Consider the following 19,490-nt stretch of genomic DNA (forward strand, 5'->3'; position numbering starts at 1 on the left):
TTCTTCTTATTGCTTTGTACTTCACAAGCCAAGAATCATAAATGTAAGATGAAGGCTGGGAAGGAGAATTAACAGAACAACTGGGAAACCCTTTTTAAAACAAACCTGCTGGTATGTGTCTGGGTAAACATTCTCCCTCCTGTAAAAGGGCAAGGTTCGTACCCTGTGCATCTGAAACAAAGAAGCAGGATAGAGTAGTAGCTAAAATCTTAGGCTCTAGAGCCAGGCTACCAGGGTTCTAGGTCCAACTGTGCAACTTTAAACAACATACGACCTTTCTGTATTTTATTTTTCTGCCCTATAAAGGAGATGATAACAATAGTACTTCACAGGGTTGTCATGGAAATAATACGAGTTAACACATGTAGACCATTTAGAACCTGACCGTAGTAAATGCAGGTTTGCTGTCATTTTGCATAATGAGATAATATTTAAAAGGCCTGACCTGTAATAAATATTAGCTCCCTTGCTTTACATATAGTTTAGATCACTGGAAAAAGTCACATTCTTTGAAGAGTATTTGCCTTATGTCAGTTACCTTGGTGCTAGGATAAACAGCTATTTATTACATTTTTTAGGGATTAGCCAGTTTCTTTTTTTAACTCTTGTCCCAGGGCTCTCCTCTATCCCTTCCTAAATGTCATTTTCCTGTTTAACAAATTTGATAACAGTCACCTCTGCCAAATCATTTTACCCATCTTAACTGTTTCATCAACTTCACCCTAGGGACACCTCATTGAAACAGATAGTGTTTCTCTTTTGCTCATGGAACCTGGAGTCACTTAAGCTGTTTTCTCTAATTCATTCTCCTCTCTATACAGTCACAATAAGAAGTCATGTCTCTAGGTTTTAATTCCTCTAATCTCAATTGACATTTTCTAAGTAGTAAACCAGTTTTCTCCACTGGCCTATAAGTTACATATGTGCAGGGATGTTCAAAGCTATATCCCCACTGCCTAGCAAAATGCTAGGAACAAGAGGTACTTTATAAATATTTGTTGAAGAAATCAGTCAATGCTGAAGGAATTAATGATTAATAAAGTATCAAAAGAAGTATCCTACCGCCTCCCCAATTAACTAGAACCTAATTAAGAAATTATCTGAAATTAATCAGAATATGAATTGCCTTGTACTTTTAAAAGAAAAAATTAATTTTAGAGACCTAAACTGGTATCATGGATTTAATTTAATACAGTTATAACAGTTTCCAGACCATACCCTGGAGTAAGCATACATTCATTTCAGTGGCCTAGGCCTTCAATAGCTACATAATATACAATGAGAATAGTTATGAACATGTCAAAAGTGAGTTAGTATCATCATGCCCTTACCACATAGGGTAGGATATTGGCCTTTGAACTTACTCTTCCCACTGCCTCAAATTGTCTTTTTCCTAAATACCAGAACAGCTTGTTCCTTCACCACGTTCCAGTCTCTGTTCAAATTTCACCTTTTCAGAGAGGCATTCCTTGACAATTTTGTTTAATATGAGTCACTTTCTTCTCCTATCATTCTTTTTTTTTTTTTCTTTTTCAAAAATAATTTATTTTACTCAAAAAATGATGCTTGTGACAGAGAATTTATGAATTACTAAAATATACCCCCCAAAAGGTAGCAAAATAAAGTTAGTGAAACTCCTATCACTACAAAAATTATCACCACAATAATTTGACCACTTTAATTTCAGATTCCTTCTTTCTTCCTCTCTCTCTCTCTCTCTCTCTCTCTCCCCCCTCTTCCCCTCTCAACTTCTGATGTCACATTTACATCTCTATCTCTGACCTTCCTCCTTCCTTTTTATAAGGACCCTTGTGATTGCGTTAAGCCCACCTATAGAGTTCTGAGTAGTCTTCCCATCTCAAGATCCTTAACTTATAATCACATATACAATGTCCCTCTGACCATGCAGGGTAAAATATTCACAGGTCCTGAGGATTATTCTGTGGACATATTTAGGAGGCCATTATTCTCTCTACCATGGAGTCTAAATAAGAACCATTTGCAAAGATAGTCGACATTTTATGTCATAGTAACTAATAACACAATCTCTAGAATCAGATTTTTGGTTTCTAATCCTATTTTAATAACTACCTTACTTTCTGTTACAATTAAGCTATCTAGGCCTTAATTTCCATCACATTATCACTTATAGAATTTATTAAAATAACTTCAAAACACAGTACAGTAAAGGTACCTGACTCATAGTAAACTATCGTTATTATCAATATTAAGCAGGGGCTTCCCTGGTGGCGCAGTGGTTGAGAGTCCGCCTGCCAATGCAGGGGACATGGGTTCTAGCCCTGGTCCGTGCAGATCCCACATGCCGCGGAGCAACTAAGCCAGTGCACCACAACTACTGAGCCTGCGCTTTAGAGCCCACGAGCCACAGCTATTGAAGCCCATACGCCTAGAGCCTGTGCTCTGCAACAAGAGAAGCCCGCGCACCGCAGCAAAGAGTAGCCCCGACTCGCCCCAACTAGAGAAAGTCCGCGCACAGCAATGAAGACCCAACGCAGCCAAAAATAATTTAATTAATTTTTAAAAAATTTCTGTGCTATTCTTCACATCCCTTAGCTCTTGTCACTTTTAATCTTGGGTGCCATTATGTTCAAACCCTGAAATTACTTTTATTAATAAGTGAATTGAACAATAGTGTCTCCATATCCCTATGACATATTAAATAAGACATGAAGTTATTGATCTTATCAAGAAATTGAAAAAGGTTGTTTCAGTGTAGCATTATGTAATGTAATATGGGTATATTCTGAATCTCTAACGGTTGTCAGTTTTTACTCATATTACAGAGCAGAATCAAAGATGCTAAAAATGTCTTGGGTATTAGGTATAGGACATAAAACAATTTTTTCTCAGTGATATTGTAGCAGCTCTAATCTATGCACATGTGGATTTTGCTCAACTTTGTATCAAAATACAATAAAATTTTGTATTTTTTTTTTTTTAACATCTTTACTGGAGCATAATTGCTCCACAATGGTATGTTAGTTTCAGCTTCACAACAAAATGAATCAGCTATATATATACATATGTTCCCATATCTCTTCCCGCTTGCGTCACCCTCCCTCCCACCCTCCCTATCCCACCCCTCCAGGTGGTCACACAGCACCGAGCTGATCTCCCTGTGCTATGCGGCTGCTTCCCACTAGCTATCTACCTTACGTTTGGTAGTGTATACATGTCCATGCCTCTTTATTGCTTTGTCACCGTTTACCCTTCCCCCTCCCCATAGCCTCAAGTCCATTCTCTAGTAAGTCTGTGTCTTTATTCCTGTTTCACCCCTAGGTTTTTCATGACATTTTTTTTTTTTCTTAAATTCCATATATATGTGTTAGCATACGGTATTTGTCTCTCTCTTTCTGACTTACTTCACTCTGTATGACAGACTCTAGGTCTATCCACCTCATTACAAATAGCTCAATTTCGTCTCTTTTTATGGCTGAGTAATATTCCATTGTATATATGTGCCACATCTTCTTTATCCATTCATCCGATGATGGACACTTAGGTTGTTTCCATCTCTGGGCTATTGTAAATAGAGCCGCAATGAACATTTTGGTACATGACTCTTTTTGAATTATGGTTTTCTCAGGGTATATGCCCAGTAGTGGGATTGCTGGGTCATATGGTAGTTCTATTTGTAGCTTTTTAAGGAACCTCCATACTGTTCTCCACAGTGGCTGTATCAATTTACATTCCCACCAACAGTGTAAGAGGGTTCCCTTTTCTCCACACCCTCTCCAGCATTTATTGTTTGTAGATTCTTTGATGATGGCCATTCTGACTGGTGTGAGATGATATCTCATTGTAGTTTTGATTTGCATTTCTCTAATGATTAGTGATGTTGAGCATTCTTTCATGTGTTTGTTGGCACTCTGTATATCTTCTTTGGAGAAATGTCTATTTAGGTCTTCTGCCCATTTTTGGATTGGGTTGTTTGTTCTTTTGTTATTAAGCTGCATGAGCTGCTTATAAATTTTGGAGATTAATCCTTTGTCAGTTGCTTCATTTGCAAATATTTTCTCCCATTCTGAGGGTTGTCTTTTGGTCTTCTTTATGGTTTCCTTTGCTGCGCAAAAGCTTTTAAGTTTCATTAGGTCCCATTTGTTTACTTTTGTTTTTATTTCCATTTCTCTAGGAGGTGGGTCAAAAAGGATCTTGCTGTGATTTATGTCATAGAGTGTCTGCCTATGTTTTCCTCTAAGAGTTTGATAGTTTCTGGCCTTACATTTAGGTCTTTAATCCATTTTGAGCTTATTTTTGTGTATGGTGTTAGGGAGTGATCTAATCTCATACTTTTACATGTAGCTGTCCAGTTTTCCCAGCACCACTTATTGAATAGGCTGTCCTTTCTCCACTGTACATTTCTGCCTCCTTTGTCAAAGATAAGGTGACCATATGTGCGTGGGTTTATCTCTGGGCTTTCTATCCTGTTCTATTGATCTATATTTCTGTTTTTGTGCCAGTACCATACTGTCTTGATTACTGTAGCTTTGTAGTATAGTCTGAAGTCAGGAAGCCTGATTCCTCCAGCTCCATTTTTCGTTCTCAAGATTGCTTTGGCTATTCGGGGTCTTTTGTGTTTCCATACAAATTGTGAAATTTTTTGTTCTACTTCTGTGAGAAATGCCACTAGTAGTTTGATAGGGATTGCACTGAATCTGTAGATTGCTTTGGGTAGTATAGTTATTTTCACAATGTTGATTCTTCCAATCCAAGAACATGGTATATCTCTCCATCTATTTGTATCATTTTTAATTTCTTTCATCAGTGTCTTATAATTTTCTGCATACAGGTCTTTTGTCTCCTTAGGTAGGTTTATTCCTAGGTATTTTATTCTTTTTGTTGCAATGGTAAATGGGAGTGTTTTCTTGATTTCACTTTCAGATTTTTCATCCTTAGTGTATAGGAATGCCAGAGATTTCTGTGCATTAATTTTGTATCCTGCTACTTTACCAAATTCATTGATTAGCTCTAGTAGTTTTCTGGTAGCATCTTTAGGGTTCTGTATGTATAGTATCATGTCATCTGCAAACAGTGACAGCTTTACTTCTTCTTTTCCGATTTGGATTCCTTTTCTTCTCTGATTGCTGTGGCTAAAACTTCCAAAACTATGTTGAATAAGAGTGGTGAGAGTGGGCAACCTTGTCTTGTTCCTGATCTTAGTGGAAATGCTTTCAGTTTTTCACCATTGAGGATGATGTTGACTGTGAGTTTGTCATATATGGCCTTTCTCCTATCATTCTTTATTTCCTTTTCCTACTTTTGAAAAACTTTTAAAACTAGGTTTATTGAAGTATAATTGAACTACAATAAACTGCACATATTTAAAGTGTACAGTATGATGTTTAACAATTAGATACACCTGTGAAACCATCACCACACTCAAGACAATAAATATCCATCACCTCCAAAAGTTTCCTCATGTTCCTTTATAATCCCTTTCACTCCCCTTCTTTCCACCCCCAGGTAGTCACTGATCTATTTTCTGTCAGTATAGATAAGTTTGCATTCTCCAGAATTTTATGTAAATGGAATCATACAGAATCTACACTGTTCTGGAGGGTCTGGTTTCTCTTACTCTGCAAAATTATTTTGACATTTATTCCGTGTGATGAATGCATCAACTATTCGTTCCTTTTTATTGCTGAGTATTATTACACTGTGCTGGTATACTACAATTTGTTTATTCACCTGTTGATGGACTTTAGGCTGTTTCCAGTTGTAGGCTATTAAAAATAAGGCTGCTATAAACATTCGTATTCAAGTCTCTGCACGGCATATGCTTTTATTTATCTTAGGTAAGTACCCAACAGTAGAATAGCTGGGCCATGTAAAAGAGGTATATATGACTTTCTAAGAAGCTATCAAACTATTTCCCAAAGTGGTTGTGCCATTATACATTCCCACCAGCATTGTCTGAGAGTTCCAGCTGATTCACATCATTGTCAACACTTGGTGTGGTCAGCCTTTTTAAATTTTAGACATTCTAGTAAGTGGTATCACATTATGGTTTTCATTATAGGTTTGCACTTTCCTAATGTCTAATGATGCTGAACATCTTTTCACAGGCATATTTGCCATCCATATGTCTTCTCTGGTGAAATCTCTGTTCAGATCTTTGCCCATTATAAAAATTGGTTTGTTTCCTTATTACTGAGTTTTGAGAGTTCTTTATATATTCTGAATACAAGTCTGTTATCACATGCAATTTGCAAATGTTTTCTTCTAGTCAGCAGTTTGCCTTTTCATTCTTGTAAGAGTGTCTTTCAAAGAGCGGAATTAAAAAAAATTTTTCATGAATCCTAATGATCATTTTTTCTTTTACAATTGTGCTTTTGTTGCCTAACCCAAGTTCAAGATTTTTCCTAAATTAGTTTCCTAAATTTTCTTCTAAAAGTTTTATAGTTTTAGATTTTATATTTGGGCCTATGATTTTTAGCTAATTTTTATATATGGTATGAGATATGACTTGAAATCTATTTTTTCTGCATATGGATCTCTAACTGTTCCAGCATTATTCATTGAAAAGTCTCTCCTTTCTCCATAGAATTACCTTTTTCAAAAATAAATTGATCTTCTATATGATGTCAATTTCTAAACCCTTTATTCTGTTCTATTGATCTGCATGTCTGTATTAAATCAATACACCACTATCTTGATGACCATAGCTTTCTAGTAAGTCTTGGAGTCAAGAATTGACCTTCTCTAACTTTATTATTCTTTTTCAAAGTTATTTTGTTCATTCTTCGTCCTTTGCATTTCTGTATGAATTTTAGGAGAAGCTTGACAATTTCCACCAAAAAAACCGAAAAACCAAAAATTCCTCCTGGGATTCTTTTTAGGTTTACATTGAATCTACAGATAGATTTGGGAAGAACTAACACGTTAACAATTTTGAGTCCTCCGATTCATGAACACAGTATACCTTTCCATTTATTTAGGTCCTATATGATTTGTTTCAGCAATGCTTTGTAATTTTAAGTGTACTAGTCTGGCACATCTTTTGACAGTTCATTCCTTAGAATTTCATGTTTTTGATGCTATTGTAAATTGTGATTTTTTAATTTCAAGTTCTGATTGTTTATTGTTAGTATATAGAAATACAAATAATTTTCGATATTTATCTTGTATTCCTTATAGCTTATTGATCTTATATCCTATTGATCTTGCTAATCTCATTTATTCTGTAGCTTTTATGTGAATCTCATGAGATTTTATATACAGATAATCATGTCATATGTGAACATAAACAGTTTTACTTCTTCCTTTCCAACCTGTATGCATTTTATTTATTTTTCGTGATTTATTGTGTTGGCTAGAACCTCCAGTACAATGTTAGATAGAAATGGTGAGAGTGGACATCCTTGCCTTGTTTCCTGAACATAGCAAGAACACATTCAGTCTTTCATGGTTAAGTGTGGTGCTAGCTATAGGTCATTTATCCCAGAGAAATGTAAACTTACTTTCACATAAAAAACTATACAAAAATGTTTATAACAGCTTTATTCATAAGAGCCAAAAACTGGAACCAACTCAGATGTCCTTCAATGGCTGAATCATTAAGCAAGCTATCGTACACCCATCATGGAATAGTCCCCAGCAGTACATAGGAATTACCTATTGACAAACAGAATAATATGTATGGATTTCAAGGGAATCATGCCAAATGAAAGAAAGCCAATCCCAAAGGTTATATACTGTATGATTCCATTCATATAGTATTCTTGAAATGACAAAATGATAGAGATGGAGAACAGATTAGTAGTTGCGAGAGGTTAAAGAGTGGACAGGGAGAGAGATGGCCATGGCTATGAAAAGATAGCAGAAGGGTTCCTTGTAGTGATACTGTCTTTATCTTGACTGTAGTGATGGTCACACAATCCACACATGTGATAAAATTGCATAGAACTAAACATATACACACACAGACAAATGAGTGCATGTAAACCTGGTGAAATATGAATAATAATGGATTTTATCAATACCAGCTATCTGGTTGTGATATACTACAGTTGTACAAGATGTTACCATTGGGGAAAACTGGGTGAGTCTGTACAGAATCTCTTTCTTACTGTGTCTTATAACTGCATGAATATACAATTATCTCAAAATATGAACTTTTAAAAAAGAAAATGAAAAGTTGAGCCTAGAGATAACAGGCAAAGAACCGAATAAAATATCGTGTGGACTATTATGCAGCTATTTAAAAGAACAAATTAGAGCTTATTTACTTGTTATAATTTCATAAAGCTTTGTTAAATGAGGAAAGTAGAGTTCAGAAACGTGTGGTAAGATTCTATTTTTAAGAAACAATATCCAAAAATACCCCTACATATACTTCTTATGCATGTGTGTGTGTGTGTGTATATATATATATATATATATATATATATATATATGCATATATATTTGTACATAGCTGTGAAGTGTGTGTGTGTGTGTGTGTGTGTGTGTGTGATTCAGCAGTGGATAAATACATGTGAAGATACATACTAGTTTGTTAACATGAATTACCTTGATGAGAGAATGGATGATACAGATGGTTTGGAGGGACTCGGGCAAGGAGTAACCAAGAAAAATAGAAAAAGAAAAAAAAATAGAGCACTAAAAATACTAATACATAAAACAATAACAGTGTATTTTAATATGCAATTATGTGTGTGTTTTGTGTTGTTATAAATTTATAGAAAATTTAAGAACTGTTATATTTTTATTATTATTATTCAATAACTGTAAATTATACAGATATAATTTACATATCATTCAGTTCACCCAAAGTGTATAATTCAGTAGTTTGTAGTATATTCAGAGTTGTACAATGATCACCACAGTGAATTTTAAAACTTTTTTATCACCCTAAAAAGAAACACCATATCCATCAACAGTCATTCCCCTTTTACTCCCAATTCCCCATCCCTATAGCGAGGCAACCACTAATCTATTTTGTTTCTATAGATTCGCCTATTATGGATATTTCATATAAATGGAATCATAAAATATATGGTATTTTGTGACTGGCTTCTTTCACTTAGCACGTTTTCAAGGTTTATCCATATCGTAGTATCAGCATTTTATTTCTTTTTATTGCCAAATAATATTCCATTTTATGGATATATTACATGGTATTTCTCCATTCATGGGTAGAGCCTTGACCATGTGCATAGTCATCCAGGGATGATAATGATGATAGCAGAGTCCTCTTTGTATCTTTCCCTAATCTTTCTGTTAAGCTGTCTGCCTCATTTAGTATCACACTCAGGTATTAGCTTTCCCTAATTGCCAGCTGGATGCTCTCTTGTTTTTGACAATTCCCTTATACACAAATTGCTCCAGAGTCTGGTCCAATTGCATTTGGGCAGGAGTAGGTTTTGAGGCCAGTCTTTGAAGTTTGGTCTTACCCCAAGAGGGCATTTCTTAACTATGTCTTTCCCTTGTTCTCTAAAACTATCTGGCTACCATTTAGCTTTAGCTTGTTGTCCTAATGGCTTCTTTTAATCGCTTACCCCAAAATCTCCATTGTTTTTAATAATCACCTTGAGATTGAACTTCCTCATACTCTCTTTCAAATAAAATCAGTTCCTTGAGATAGAGCTGTCTGTATTTAAGGATGCTTTGGCAAAATCTTTGAGCCACTGCTCTGGGCACTGGGCAGGGATGGTAGCCCCTGATCTTCTCATCTCAGCCTGCCTTTCTAGACATGCAACCTCAGCCCTACAAGCAAGCTGGAATGAGGGCAATCAGGGCCTCACTATTCTTGGCCTCCCACAAGTAGGATAGAGCCTCCACTTTGTGAATAGAGGCTGCATGACCTCTCAGCTGTGTTCACCAGGAATTTAAGTTCACCAGGAATTTAACTTCTATAACTTGGAGTTGGAGGGTATTAGAAATGCTGCTGGCCTGCCCCTTTAGATAAGATACCATATCCCTTGGATGGGCTCTGAGGCGAGAGGAGCCCATCCTCTTGGGCACACCCACCCAGAGTGGAGCTTCTTTCAAACTGAGCTAGGGAAGGAAGGGTGGGAGGGAACAGGTCATGGCTCAAGTGCCATAGACGCTCTCTGTTCTTACCAAGTTTTAGTAGATTTTCTTGAATAAATCTTTCTTCATCCTCTGTATGTTCTTAGGACAATTTCCAGAGACTTTAAATGGTGGTTTTGTTTTGGTTTTTTATCCAATTTTTTCCAGTTATGTTTGTTTGGCTGGGGAGAAGGTCCATGGAGCTCCTCACCTTGCCATTCTGGAAGTGGAACCCCCAGAATTATTTTTTAAAAGACTATGCAAAAGAAATTCCTGGTTTCATCACATACACTGAACTTCGGTTTCCTTATCTGTAAGTGGGGCTAATAATCCACACCACAGTGCCTGGAACACAGTAGCCCTGAGCAACAACTGTTAGCTCTTCTTTCCCTCCTCTTAGCTTCCTTTTGGAACTTAAAGAAGTTCTAGTTGAATAAAGAGACCTGCCCAATAATGTGATGTCATGCTTAAGAATTTTAAGACTCCAAGAAAGTATTGCAAGTAAAGTAAGAAATGTATGTAAACACTATTTAAAAAGTGATCTTCAGACCCAAACAAGGGTTCTTTCAGTGGTTTGGCTCATGAGAAAATACTTTAACAGAACCAGAAACAGCATGATTCAAGGTCTCATTCTTCTTCCTTCCTCTCCCTCACCACCTCCTCCTACCCCAGTTTCTCCCAATTCACTTCCCCGCTGCATTAAAACCTTTCACCAACGTATGAGAATTACTGAGTTGAAACTGAATGATTGAATAGTTAAAAGAATAAAATTCAGTCAGTCTATATAAAGATTTGTAAAGTGATTAGTAACCAGTATTCTCTCTGAGCTGTTTCTGTACAGCAGCCTGAAACTTGAAATAAGGTCTCTCTCTCTCTCTCTCTCTCTCATACTCTCATTCTCACTCTCACTCTCTCTCTCCTTCTCTCTCTCTTTCTTTTAAGAAATGAAAATCTCACGAAAGCCATTTCCAATGTCATGTGTTCATTCATTTAACAAAGGCAATTTAATGCCTAGAATGTGTGTAGCACTCTTCTAGGTACTTGGTCCCTGGTTTGCATCTTAGGAGATGAGGTGAGATTTGAGGAGCTGGCCAATCAGCATATGCTTTACCAAACCAAAAAATTATTGTCATGTTTGCTCGATCTTTGTGTAGCTTATCCACCTACTCATAGCTTAAAATGATGAGGAGGAACAATGTGGATGTGACCCTAGGAGAGGCTGTAATTGGCGCCTACCTTTAACTCCACCGTGTACCAGCTTTAGAGCTGGCCAAGGACAAATAGTGTCTTGCTATCAACTTCTCATATAGGTAATATTGAGCAACCTGAATTCCTTAAAACAGATTCCTAAACTGCTACAAACTTTTTGACCTTCTTAAGAGATCTAGAACCCAATCGTTTCTATTTAAAAACCTAGGTATCTTCTTTAAATAAAAAATTCAGAGACTTGGGATAGACTTTAAAAAATTTTAATCTGAAACTAGGAAGATTTTATATAGTTTGTATTGTGAAATGAAAATTGCATTATTTGATTTAGCAGGTACATAAAGAATCCTTACTACTTTTAATATTAGCAAGACATATTCCTACATCCAAAAAATACATCTTGTACACAAATAACTATAATGTTAGACAAAAAATATTTGTTATAATAGATGGTCTGTAAATGCCACTTAAAACATTCCTGTTAGGGGAACTAGAAAGGGTTTCATAAAGGAAATATCATCTGATCCAAAGCCAAAGAAGAGGCATAAATGTGGGGACATAATAAAAGAAACCCAAGTATGTTACAGGCTGCCATTAAAGACAAGCCAGAGATCCCACGTGCTTGGAGCACTGGGGGAACAGAAATAAAATTAGAGGATTTGTAGAAATCATGAAGACCCCAAAATGTCATCAAAGGAGTTGGGAGTTTATTTTGAAGCCAATTGAAGCCATGCCAGAGTTTTTAAATAAGGAGTGATAATCAAAACTGTCTTAAAGAGATTATTGCGACATCCACGTATAAACTAGATTTTAAAAAATCAGAGGTAAGAAGACGAACACAGAGGCCGTAGTTGTATTACACCAGGTGGGCCTGAACTAAGAGAGCAAAATCACACTAGATGTCAGTTCCATAAATATGAAAGAGGAATTCGAATCAAGGAAATGGATGCAAGAGATACTACGATGAGGGATGAGTGGAACTTGGGAACTGATGTCAGCGGCGAGAGGGGGAGTGCAAGATGTTTTGCAGTTTAACGTCTGTGTGCTAGGGAGGTTGACAATGTTCTTCAAAAGAGAAAGGAAACAAAGAAAGATAAGATTTTGGGAAAGAAGGAAAGTCATGTTTCATTTATTCAATAAATATTTGCTGAGCACTTACTATGTGCCAGGACTGTTCTGGGGGGATGAGAGTTATCTTTAATTTTTAAAACACTTTATGTGTTAAAGGCAGTGTTCCCAGTCTGTGTGACTCCAAAGGCAGAGCTGGATTGAGTGAGTAGGAGTCAGCCAGGAAGTAAAATACCTTTCTAATAAATGGAGGCTTCTTGATAAGTAGTAAGAGCTCTGTTACAGGCAGTATTCAAGCCTAAATTGGATGATATTCTTCCAGGAACACTGTGACAAGGGATTCCTGCATTAAGAGAGAGGGTAGACTAACCTCTCTGCAAGTTCTCTCTCAATCTTAAGTAAGAGTCTATTCGTTCCATGATCTATTCCTATGGGTTCTATTATTAATCTCTGGTTTCTCTCAATTATTAAATAAATTAGTCTGTCTGCCATTCAGTAAAACTCACACATTTACATCTGCTATTCTTAAATTATTTTTGGTTAGGGCTCTTCTTCTTTATTAAAAAATTCTACCTAGTAATGTTACCTCTGTAGCTAATTTAGAATGTCAACCCTGGTAGACTGGGTTATAAATATCAGAGAGGAAAAGGATTTCTTGTGCCTAATAATATTTTTGTTTGGAAGAAGCCTCACAAACGAGAAATGAATTATCTTGACTTCAAGATTGCGATGCAGTTTCTGTATTTTGCAGCAATTCAAGAAGAAAAAAAAAAAACCTCAGAGTGGTTCATTTTGATACAGCAAGGTAAAGAAAGAGAATAATTGTTCTCCAAACACTGTAAAGCTTTAGATCAGAAACATTTATCTGTGCTGCATTTAGAAAAAAAGAAAGGGAAGGGAAGGAAAGAAGAGCAAAAAGGGAACCTGTCAGGAGCTCCCCTACAAGCTATAGTTAAAGCTTTGCATTTCCTGGTGTTTCTTTCGAAACGTAAAATTCCACAACAAATAGCTCTGTAACGTGTAACCCGTATGAAGATTCAATTCAGATTTAAGCACTTTGGTTTGCTTTTGAATCTTGCTATTTTCTGCATTTGTTTTGACTGCTCTCATCATTCAAGATTGACGGTTGGATGGGTGTGTAGGAGGAAGCAGCAGCAGCAGGCTTACAGCTTGCAGACAAAAAAAATCTGCCTTATCTGATGGCTATTATTGAAAATGCGAGGTGTAGCCTGGGCTGGGTAATGAAGGGGAGCGAGCGAGGGGGAGCAAGGAGCATGGAGCTGCATACTGATGAGTGTAGGAGTACTTGATAAAAAGAATTCTGGCTGCTGGCCGTGCACTGCTCATTGTGGAGTACTCCAACAATCACACAGAACGCAGACCAGCCCAAGCCGACAGCTTGATATGCCTTCTTCTGCTGCCTGGTTTTGGGGGCTGTGTGACGTACTGGTCGGTAGTAAAGATTAATATGTAAGAAATGTGGAGCTAGGATCAAGTCATACTCCACAGCCTGCCTGGCAAACTATGTTTTACTTCTGACTTTGCTCTCTCGCTGAGAACATTAATCTGTCAAGCTGGCGGGCTCCTTTGATAGCAACTTTCCCAGGAGCATGATGTGGCAATGCCACCTCTCAGCCCAGGACTACCGCTATTACCCCGTGGACGGCTACTCCCTGCTTAAACGCTTCCCTCTTCATCCTCTTACAGGACCCAGATGCCCTGTCCAAACAGTGGGACAATGGTTGGAAAGCATTGGGCTACCTCAGTACGAGAACCACCTGATGGCTAATGGATTTGACAATGTGCAGTTTATGGTAAGATGCTCTCTGTGGCCACGGAGCTGCCTTTTGTCTGTCTTTGCTTCTTATGTGTCTTACACGGCTCAGAGGCAGCCTGATTTGCACCAAAACCGGTCAATTTTATATACGTAACCGCATTAGAAAATCGGATGCCCTTAGGACTGAACTTACTGTGTAACATATAGGCACTTGCTGAGAAATGAGATCTATGTGCATCCGTATACATATGTATTATATGAATGAACCGGTGAGAGTACTATTTATAGGCAGTGAAAGAAGATTAACATTTATATTCTCCCTGTCATTCTTTGTGTGATTTTTATAGATTTGTAATCTCAGAATACCCAGTTAGGTTATAGAACTCTTCAGTTAATTCTAGATTCCTAACACATATTATTTCATTTGCGCATCAGCGTTTAGTAATTAATTAGACAATTTGTTCTGTTTACGGTGTGCAGGTCATTTTTTTTCCTGGTAATTGTTCAATAAGCAGTTTAAATTGTGTGGATGACCTTTAGTTCGTTAGCAAACTGATTCAAATGTTCTATTATAGACAGCTTTCACTTACTTCACATGCTGATTGAAGAGCAATGAGGTATTGTTTATTACTTTATGTAGAAAACAAACACTTCCATCAATTAACTGTCAATATCTAGAAAGAGAGGCTGATGGACTAAGTACATTCATGTACTTCTGAATACTGGTCTGCCTGCAATCTAAACCTGATATGTGCAAACTTCCCACTGCGACGAATATAGGTGAGAAAGGAGGATGGGGAAACGTGCAGACCCATAATACAGCTTTCTGATCATTCACATACCTCCCCCAGTGCTCATCAGTTTCCCTTGTTAAGCTACGTCACAGTCCTTATTAGCTTTCTTTGCTTTTAAGGTCCCATCACACATATTACTGATCCCTAAATTTAGACAGAGCTACATAACATAGGCATGTAGCACAAAATGGCTTGCAGAAACAATCAATAGCTATGTCTAAATAAAATGCTGGGGCTGACACCTGAAGCCTATTAGTAACGAAATTGATAACACAGTACTGAGAGCTAGGCATGTCTTTTTATTTCCATTAGAGATTATTTTCTCCAAGCTTGACTTGACTATTGTAGATTTGAAAATTATTCAGACTGTTAAACTTCTGCTGCTTCTCCAAAAATGTGTGCCCCATGAGTTTTTCCTTTTAAAGCTGCATAAATGTAGTAAGACATATGAGCTCTATGTAACTGTATCCATAGAACTCTTTATGAAGCTGTTTTTATAATGAGACCTGCAGCTACTGTTATTTTTCTCATGTTTAAGAATACTGTCACAGATTAGACAGATATTGTGGGTATTAAAATAGGGGAAAAGTGAAATTGCTTCAATTGCTATAAGAGTCTTAGGACAGACTGAGCAGAATTAGGACAGACTTAGGACACTAAACAGGTGACACTAAGAATTAGAGGAACCGTCGAGTAGAATGAAAGTCTTCTCATTGTCGTTATATTTACTGCGCATTTGGATAAGTCTTTATTCTTTCTCCTTATCTCTACTTGAAATAAGACTCTCTCATTCCCACTTCTCAAACCTGTGTCCAAATTTATTCTGGTCCCATGAGAAGTTAAGTAGGTCTTTGGGTTCTCTGGATTGTCTGCTTGGAAAATTTTAATTCAGCATAACTTTCCTCTGAATGTTAAACACTTTTGAGTAAATATAATCCCTTTTTGAAAGCCCAATGCAAAGGTTAACCAAACATGTTTCCAATAAGCATTTGGAGATCGGAAAAAACATTCATGAATGAAATATGTATAAGCACTCCAAAATGTATCCAGGAGGCAAAAAATCCTGGACGTATGTGACAAAACCAAGGTCTGATCTTCTCCATAGATTGTTGTCTTTATTTTTAAAATTCCAATTATTGTATATAATTTTTCAGAAATTAAGAAAACATGGTTAATTCAGAATAATCAAATACTTTCTACATGAAACAGAATTAACTTTAAAAATTTGAGTTATCATTCAGAGGAGTTAATTATGAAAATGAAGCAAATCATAAAAGTGTTACCAATCATCGCTTTACATGCTGCTGTACACCACTTATTTGCTGGTTGTATCATAAAAAAATCAATTTCTATTCTATAAAAATTATTTATTGATCTCCATAATCTAATTTAATTATGAACTTAGTTAAAGTACACTAATATGATCAGCCAACTTTAAGAAATAGATTTCATTAATGGTGAAAATAATCTGTTGGACTTGCTTAATCTGCACTCAGTATCATATTCTAGCTTTTGTTTTTCTTGAAGCACATTCTGACCTGCATTTATTCATCCTGTTGCCTAAGCAACAAGCACCACACTCCTATTAACTATGATGTAGTGCAGGTCTTATTCGCTTTTTAGAACAAGACAGTAGAGACATCAAAAGGATATAATTAATGTTGGTTGAAATATCATAGTACATCCATGCATTGATATATTTTATTTAGGAAACATTCTCAAGAGTTAATTTTTCATTTAATCAATATTCCATTCATGAATATGAGTTTCAAAGGGTTCACATAAGTAACTTTCAAAGTATTTACTGAAAGCTTTACAAATTTTTTTTGTTAACTCTGTTCTATGTACTCTTACACGTAAACACAATATATGGATGATTTATCCACATGGCTATGATTAACTTTAATAAAGATTTCTTACATCAATTTCTAGGCATGGTTAGAAAAGAAGGACCCCCATTTATTTTAAAATATTTATCAATCATTGCTTCTCCTTTGGGCTCTTAACACTTATTCTTGATTTTATTGATGTGTCAATTTTTTAAAAATATCTGAAAGTCAGAATTCCAAACTTTTTCTTTATGTAACTGGTCGTGGTTTGCAGAATAGTTTTGTACACAGTATTGACATTTATGTAGCCTTAAAAATGTAAAACAAATGGAAATTGGTACAAAGGACAGCTACAAAAGTACATCTGGTCACCTAAGACTTTGGGAAAGTCAGATCTATGTTGCAATCAAAAGTCTGAAACTTCAACACAGAAACCCTTTGTCTAAAGACTTATCCAGGCCCCACTCTACCTGTTCATTCCCTCTGATGTCATATATCATCAGCTCCCGTCTAGTTAGGCATGTCTACCTTCTACTCACTAGCCTCTGGGAACGCCACCATGGTCCTCTGACATCCCACCTGTTTTCCCCAACTTTGCCACATATAGAATGTGTCTGTTTCAACATTACCTTTTTTTCTTTTCACTAAGGAGTTTAAGTATGAAGTGATTATTGTACAAAATGCCCATGATGATTTGCTTTCTTATTATATACGTTTCGATCATCATGTCTTTTCCTAGTCTGATGACTGCTTCCTAAAATTTGTCTCAAACTATTGATATCTATTCTTGTCTTGATCTGCTCATTTGTACTCTCCCTCAACCCTCACAGCTATTTCCTTTCCTTCCCCTCTGTCTTTTATCCTCTAAGATCTAACTCCGTTTCTACCCAGTTTGTATAGCTTTTCTTAAGGACTCCAGTCCTTAGCAGCCTCTCTTTTCTCTGATCTCATATAGTGGTTGTATTTGGCATGAAAAATAACATTTGGCATGCCATGATTCACTCTCTAGAATTAGGAGTTAAGTTTTCACTTGTATATATCTTGTCTCCCCAACTAGACTGGAAGCACTTCAAGTCCAAGTTCTGTGTATTCAATTTCCTTGCCTTTCTCACACTCCTAGCATAATGTTGTGTACGTAGAAATCTCCCCATAAAAACCGGATGTACAGCAGATTATTGTAGATGAACCTCTGGCCTCATTTTTAAACTGGAAGCCTTGTTTTGCCAGTGGGAATGTAGAGCATTAGTACCCTTCTTTCATTCATGCAACAAACACTCCTTAAACATTTTCAATATGCTAAGGACAGTGTTAATTACTAGGGATATAACAGTAAACAATATATCGTCTTTGACCTCAAGCAGGTTACAGTATTGCTCTCAGACATATCATATTATTTACATACACAATGCATACACATTCCTTCATATGCTCACACACACACGTGTATACACACACTACATCATGGGGATCTTGCCCCTCATCCTACTGTATAATCACCATCCTTCAGCATATTACTTACCAGCAATTGTTTTTTCAGAAGCAAATTACAGTAGGCAATGGAAGAGGTAAAATCTATCAGAGCACGGAGTAATGGAAAATAAAGATACCAATAACATCAAAACACTGGCAGTGTTATGGTAGATTTGTAGTCCAAAGACTGTATTAAGAAGTGTATATTACTTGGGAAACTGACCCATAGCCTCACCATGTTCTAGCTAACAGTCATATTTGTAAACTCTAATCAAAAGGGGGGAAGAATGAAATTATACCAACTTATTTTTTTTAGCATCTCCTGCATTTTCTAGCAATTGCCGTCTAGGTTGACTTGGGGTGCTTTAACCACTGTTAAAATGTTCAAAATGTGCACAGAGTAAGATATAAAAATAATACCTGGAGCCCTACTTGAACTAGCATTTTTGTACACTTGGGTAGGTAGTATTCATAAAGAACTTAGTGAAGGTCAAAGTGAGTACTGCCTATTAGACATTGAAGTGGAGTCACAGAGCTCTAGGAAGTCATCCATTTGAACCAAAGATTTGAACAAGATTGATCTTTTAGTATTTAATTGAAACTTTTTTCATTTTTGTGGTACATTTTACATGCTAATAGACTTACTTCTTTTCTCCTCTTATAAATAACTTTTCTGTAATAAGAGCCCCATTTGCAGTTGACCTGATAAAAATGACCTTTTGAGTATCTTAGCAGCATATCATGATCCAAGTAGGAAGTTAAACTTGTGAAGCAGAAAAATAAATTGTCCCTAAAGGGTAAGACTAATAACCCCCATGATGTTTTCTTGTTTCAAATATTGTTTAAGAAAATGTTATAAAATTACTGAGATTTAGAGGCATAAGAGAAATATACCTGTCACACTCCCTACGCCTTCCTTCTGAAACAGGCTAGGCTCTGAGTTGAGTAGGTGGCTTTATATTGAAAGTGCAGCTATAATTTTCTAAACTCATTTAGGCCAGTAGTTACACACCCACTTTTGAAAAAAAAATCTTTTTTTTTCAACAACTGGCATTTAAAATCTGTTGGTAACCAACAGTCAAAGCCAGGAGGGAGTCATTCTTTATCTAGACAACAGCTTAATTACAAGTGTAACAGGCAACAGCCTCACAGTGGCGTGAGAGACAACTGAAGTAAGACTTCTCGCGTCCACTGTCTCACTTCTGTATGATTCGGTTTACTCACCTGTAAAATCAATGTAATGAGAGGTCCAGGAGAGATGTTCTTTGGACTTGTTATTTAATATTTTGAGCTCTTTAAAAATGCAGGGTA

At 36.4% G+C, this 19,490-nt stretch overlaps 1 protein-coding gene across 22 annotated transcripts in view; it reads left to right on the top strand.

Annotated features, from left to right (window-relative positions):
- ANKS1B (ankyrin repeat and sterile alpha motif domain containing 1B) overlaps positions 1–19,490 on the top strand; it is a 1,162,364-nt gene that overhangs the window by 730,097 nt on the left and 412,777 nt on the right. For 19 of the 22 annotated variants that reach the window (XM_060307139.1, XM_060307138.1, XM_060307130.1 and 16 more), the window contains one exon: positions 14,017–14,123. In XM_060307139.1, coding sequence (XP_060163122.1) covers positions 14,017–14,123 — 107 coding nt within the window. Of the gene's footprint in view, positions 1–13,424; positions 13,444–13,628; positions 14,124–19,490 lie in introns of those variants that run through there. The other 3 variants (XM_030856301.2, XM_030856304.2, XM_060307140.1) reach the window with 2 other exon arrangements.

The sequence above is a fragment of the Globicephala melas genome, chromosome 10 (assembly GCF_963455315.2).
Source record: "Globicephala melas chromosome 10, mGloMel1.2, whole genome shotgun sequence".
Taxonomy (NCBI): Eukaryota; Metazoa; Chordata; class Mammalia; order Artiodactyla; family Delphinidae; genus Globicephala; species Globicephala melas.